The sequence below is a fragment of the Callithrix jacchus genome, chromosome 16 (assembly GCF_049354715.1).
Source record: "Callithrix jacchus isolate 240 chromosome 16, calJac240_pri, whole genome shotgun sequence".
NCBI classification, from domain to species: domain Eukaryota; kingdom Metazoa; phylum Chordata; class Mammalia; order Primates; family Cebidae; genus Callithrix; species Callithrix jacchus.
The window spans coordinates 33,485,438-33,491,437 of NC_133517.1; the positions used below are offsets into that span (position 1 = coordinate 33,485,438).

Sequence of the window (6,000 nt, forward strand, 5' to 3'; positions counted from 1 at the left end):
AATTCCTAAATGCGTTTCTTTTCAACCTTTATATTCAAATTCTCCATTCATGTAAAAGTAAAAATGCATAATTTCTATATACATTTGCTTTTGTACTCCATACCTTAAACTTTTTTTTAAAGACCTAAATTCAAAGGATACAATAATATGTCGATCAGATGGGTTTCGCTGACGTGTTCTTTCTAACTCAGTTAATTGCTTAGCTTCTCGATTCCTTGCTGTGAATGTTGCTTTGAGGTCATCCTGCAAATTGGCATTTTTTTTTTTAGTTAGTAAAAATGTCTGACTTAAGGAAATTCACACACTCCATTTTAAGAACAGAAGAATATTTCTTGTGTGATCCTGGTACCATTACTACAGAAATTACCAGTATTACATAATTAGTGTGTCTATGTATGAGAGAATGTGTTTAATATTCCCTCAAAAGAATGACACAATTTCAGTACAAAACTATAACCGTAATACATATATGTATATAAGTGTGTAATTTTGATTGTGGTAGTGGTCACATGTATATAAAAATTTGTCAAAACTCAGTGATCACTGAAAATGGAAAAATTTTATTGCATGTAAATCAGAGGCACTTAACCCCCCAGTCTATTAGGAACTGGACCAGCAGAGCAGGTGAGTGATGGGCAAGCTAACATTAAGGCCTGAGCTCTGCCTCATTAGGTCAGAGGCAGCATTTGATTTTTATAGGAATGCGAACCCTATTGTGAATTAAAGAAAAATTGTCTTACATAAAACTGGTCCCTGGTACCAAAAAGGTTGACGACTGCTGATGTAAATTATACCTCAATAAAGTTAGTTTTTAGAACTCTGTCACACATTTTAAAAGTCTAAATGCTATAATCTGCTTTAAATACTTATATTCATATAGTAAACTAATTTCTGTCCATATATTTTTCATTATAAATATTAAATATTTTAAAGTTCCCATAATAAAGTCTTATGTTGCTACAGTATACTTAATAAGCTCACTAAAAATATTTCATTGTTCTTAAAGATCTAAGTGACCTTTCAGAGTATGTAAAAAGAATGATTACATACTACTTTGTAATTCTTATTAAAAGAACAATTGTAATCCTCATACTCTTTGCCAGAGTAACTCATAAGTGAGAAAACGGATTTACTTACCCGTTTCATTTTCACAATGGTCCCATAAGCTTTCAAGGGTTTAACTACTTTGGCTTCAAGTCTTTCAACCTATTGAAAATTATTAAAATTTTAAATTAGAATGTTTAACCTTTTAACCTATAAATAAAAGGATAATAACTAGAAATTGATAAGACTCAGAATCTAAACTCAAACACATTAAAAACTGTTAAGCTGCACAGTAACAGTACAAGTAGAAAAGCACCTGGTGAGCAAAATGACAAGAAAATGTCTCAGGTTTCCCAGGAGCTCATCCTCGCCACATCACCTTAGGATTACTTATTTACCTTCAAGTGGTAGTTTAAGTGCTAAGACAGCTCTAATTTTAATACAGCTAACATTTTCAGTGTGTTCAGCACAGTACTGGATCCTTTACATATATTATCTCTGAACTGTTAATGGCTCAACTGTTCAGAAAAATCATAGCTGAAAGATAGAGCATCCTGTAAACATTTAAAGCAACACAGCTGTCAAAAGCAAAAAAGCTTAGCGATCACTGTATTTGCTGTATTTTTTTTTTCTGAGAAGCCATTTGTGAATTATCAAAGCCTGCAGAACAAGATAAATGGTCTGAGTTGCTGAGCTGTCAAACTGCATGTCTCATCTCTGTTTCATTTAGAATTACTTTTTCTTAAACGTTACAGGTTTTTAAATCACATTTTGAGTAATTCTTTTTTTTTTTTTTTTTTGAGACGGAGTTTCGCTCTTGTTACCCAGACTGGAGTGCAATGGCATGATCTCAGCTCACCGCAACCTCCGCCTCCTGGGTTCAAGCAATTCTCCTGCCTCAGCCTCCTGAGTAGCTGGGACTACAGGCTAATTTTTGTATCATGCCCAGCTAATTTTTGTATCATTAGTAGAGACGGGGTTTCACCTTGTTGACCGGGATGGTCTCGATCTCTTGACCTCGTGATCCACCCGCCTCGGCCTCCCAAAGTGCTAGGATTATAGGCGTGAGCCACTGTGCCCGGCCCGAGTAATTCTTTTATAAACAGCACTAGTGGAAAGCACTGAAGAGACAGATTTTTTTTTAAGGCAAGTATTTAAATATAGCATAAGAAAAATAACTCTCTTAGACATTAAAACTTTTTCTCTCAAGATAGAAGTTCAACTGCTTAAAATGAACATGTATTATTTTAATAGCAGAAAAAGGGCTTTTTAATGATACATATTTATATAATTGACAAATACACTGTATTTCATATTGATTTTTCTTTAGTTTCATAAACAAAATGTGTTATAGATGCTTCATTTTAAAATATATTAGGAAAATACAAATCAAGTTCCCATCAAGTATTCAAATATTAGGAATCTTAAAATCATGGATATTCAGGGCAGTTTGGTTTACACCATTTCTTTTCTTTCTTTTTTTTTTTCCTGAGATGGAGTTTTGCTCTTGTTGCCCAGGCTGGAGTGTAATGGTGCGATCTCTGCTCACTGCAAGCTTCGCCTTCCAGGTTCAAGCGATTCTCCTGCCTCAGCCTCCTGAGTACCTGAGGTTACAGGCATGAGCCACCTCATCCGGCTAATTTTTGGGGTTTCTCCATGTTGGTCAGGCTGGTCTTGAACTTGCTACCTCAGGTGATCCACCTGCCTCAGCCTCCCAAAGTGCTGGGATTACAGGGGTGAGCTACAGGGCCTGGCCTGGTTTATACCATTTCTTATAATCCATACTGATTATTCAGTTTAAGGATTAAGTCTTTTTTTCTTTTTTCTGTTCTCCTTTTTGTTGCCTACCTTTTTGTCATTGTTCATTAGCACCTCCACCATTTGGTAAGCAAGGGAGATAAAAGGAGAACAAATGCAAATCAATTCACTTTGCTATTTGATGAATAGCATAAAGGTTTTCTACAAAGGGGCATTGAAATTAGGCTAAAATAGGATTTTAGGATTACCTGTGAACATAAATTATCTTTGAAACATTAAGTCCCCAGTTATCATATATAATTGAGAGTTACTTATTACAGAAGTTTCATGACAAGACTTCAACATTTTTCCAGAAGTGCCTCTAAATATAACTCTTTACATTTGTATGGATATTATGAGTTCAAAGATCATGCTCATTTTATTTTTTGAAAATTGAAATTTCTGTTTTAGGTTCTGATGAGAAAAGTACAAAAAAAGCAATAACGTTCTAACTGGTCAACTTCTGATAAGTTAACCTATGCCTTGAAACTGAAAATAAATATAAGTAAAAGCACTTATTAACATTAAAGGAAAAAAAATGGGCTTTTAGAAAAAAAACAATCGCAAGGGCACTTCTCCTGCTACCCAGAGCAAAAAGCCCCCTCGGTGTCTCAGTATTGGTTTGCTTCCATGATGTAATTTTTCCTTTTTTGCAGTTCAACAATAATCTCTTGCCCATTTATTAATAATTTATCCATCCACATTATCATTCTGAAAATTCCATCTCCAGTCATTCTTTAAAATGTACTTACGTGCCACACAAGACATGAGTTATGTTTCTTTTCTTCCTCCTGGGTATATTCATACTACCCCCAGTAAACAGCCACCCCCTTGGCCAAAAGTTAGCAAATAAAGAGGGGAAATTCAAGACTTCAAGACGCCCTAACGTTTAGCTTGGAAACGGTAAAATACAACACAGAAAACTTCTCTTTAATAGATTCACAAAACGTTATAGACATGAAAATGTATACTTTATCAAGTTTGTATCCACCTCTGCAGTTAGGTAAATTACAAGTAAAAGTTTCCACGGTTCCTTCATCCACTACTTCATGGCTCATTCATAACAACGACACTGTGACCTCACTCCATACCTCTGCTTGTCGATAATCCTGAAGTTTGGCAAACTCGTCGGCAAAGCTCATCAGACCCAGCTTTAAATGTGGGGTCTCTGTATCGGCATATGCGTTGATTTCATTCACCAGGAGATCTGCTTTGTCTCGCAGCCTGGCAGTTTTCCGCACATAGGCAGCGAAGATTTGGCACAGTTCTCCAAAATGCTTCTCCACGTTTGAGACAGCTGTTTGCAGTTGTTTCGTTTGAGCGTTCCTAGAGAAAAAGTGACACAAAAGTTGAAACATTCTCGTTAGCGATGAGAAGGCTTCACATTAATCTAACATGCCAACACACCCCGGGCATTCTGCAGCTTTGAAGGCGCAAACCAACCAACAATCCACTGTCTCCCGGCGCGGACTGCTCTCCTCCAGGATCCCATTTGGGGCCTGGCCGCACTAACCCGACAGTGTAGGCACAGGAAGAGGCCCGGGCCAGGTGGGCCCGGCCTCAGGTGGCAGCTCTGCGAGGCGCGGCCTGGGCGCCCAACTGCCTCCCAGGCTTCTGCACTGCTTGCGACAGTGCAAGGACCCGAGACCCAGCGGCGTGGGTGGCTGGCGGCTTGCGGGGCCCGCTGCTCCCCTTGGCCTCCAGCGCTCGCTGCAGCCCAGGGAATTAGGCCCCAGACCACAGCGGGGACCGTGCAGTCTCCCGCCCAGGGTCGGAATTCGGCGCAGAGGCCCCCACGGACAGAGGCTCCACTTTCCCTACCCCGGCCCTCCCGTGAAGGCCCCAGGAAACTGGGCCCGGGCTGTTACCGGTTTTCCAGGGTACGCCTCATCATGCTGCCTCGCGCTCGGCAGAGGGCCTTGCGGGGGCCCAACCAGGGGGATCAGCCACTGGGGCTCCAAGGCGCCCGGTCGCGCGCTGCGGCGCAAGCAGCCGCCGGGAGCCGGAGAGCCCGCCCCTAGCGCCGCCGCGCCAGCCCGGGCGTTTCTATGGAAACGGGGCGAGCGCCCCAGAGGTCAAAGCCGGAGGCTGCCTGAGAGCTGCTGGGCTCGAGAAGTGCAAAGCAGCGAGGGACCGAGAGGGCCGACGGCGCGCCCACCTCTGCAGAGCGGCTTGCGCGGTCGCCCCGTGCGTCCCTGCGGGCGAAGCCTGTGGGAAGCATCACGGGTCTGCGGCGCCTCCATCCTTCCTAACAGCCGCGCGAAACAGACACCCAGCCTCCTTGGCTGCTCGGCTACTCCGAGCAGGGGAGAAAAGACGCCGGTCTGCCGGGATCCAGGAGGGAGACCTGAAACTAGAGCCCCAGGGGGCTCATCTCCGCCTGTGCGACTTGTAGTCTCCTACCCGACGCGTCCGCTTCGCTGTTGAATCTGAAAACCTGGGCTCTTGAGAGCTGCCCTTTGAAGGAGCGGTGTTACTGCCTCATCTTTAACTTTTCGTTGATTCAGCAAATATGTATCGAGTTCCTACTTGGTGGAAGAGATTGTTGGACACTGGGAAAACTAGAAATATAAGAAGCAGGGGTCCTGGGCCTGAAGGGCCTGAACGTTGGTTGAGGAGGTAACACACCAAACCTGTGCTGAGATAAACAACGAACAGTCCTGGCTCTCAGGGTTGGCCTGGGGAACAAAAATTAAAAAATAATAAAACACCAGCAAACAGGAGGCTCTCCTTTTTCCTTCGAACGCCTCTGTCCCTTTGACCCTCCTAGCCTTGGTGTGTGTTGCTTTTCCCAGTAAACACCGCAAGGACTCCATTCAGACTTTATTTATTTATATACATATATTTTTGAGATGGAGTCCCACTCTGTTGCCCAGGCTGGAGTGCAGTGGCACAATTACTGCAACCTCCGCCTCCTGGTTCAAGCAATTCTCTTGCCTCAACCTCCCGAGTAGCTGGGTTTACAGGCGTGCACTACTATGCTGGGGTAATATTTTGTATTCAGTAGAGACTGGGTTTCACCATGTTGGCCAGGCTGATCTTGAACTCTTGGCCTCAAGTGATCCACCCCCGTCAGCCTCCCAAGTGCTGGGATTACAGGCATGAGCCACTGCACCTGGCCTCAATTCAGACTTTATCTGCTTCAAGAAAACTCTCTGG

At 42.8% G+C, this 6,000-nt stretch overlaps 1 protein-coding gene across 5 annotated transcripts in view; it reads right to left on the bottom strand.

Moving 5' to 3' along the window:
• The window catches only part of CIBAR1 (CBY1 interacting BAR domain containing 1), a 35,135-nt gene extending 30,300 nt beyond the window's left edge, over positions 1–4,835 (bottom strand). For 2 of the 5 annotated variants that reach the window (XM_054246457.2, XM_078352701.1), the window contains exons 1-4: positions 4,710–4,835; positions 3,933–4,167; positions 1,138–1,206; positions 142–243 (exon numbers count right to left, since the gene is read on the bottom strand). In XM_054246457.2, the coding sequence (XP_054102432.1) occupies positions 142–243; positions 1,138–1,206; positions 3,933–4,167; positions 4,710–4,735 (432 nt within the window). In that variant the 5' untranslated portion in view covers positions 4,736–4,835. Of the gene's footprint in view, positions 1–141; positions 244–1,137; positions 1,207–2,892; positions 2,917–3,932; positions 4,168–4,709 lie in introns of all 5 variants that reach the window. The other 3 variants (XM_054246456.2, XM_054246458.2, XM_054246459.2) reach the window with 3 other exon arrangements.
• Positions 4,836–6,000: the final 1,165 nt, after the last annotated feature.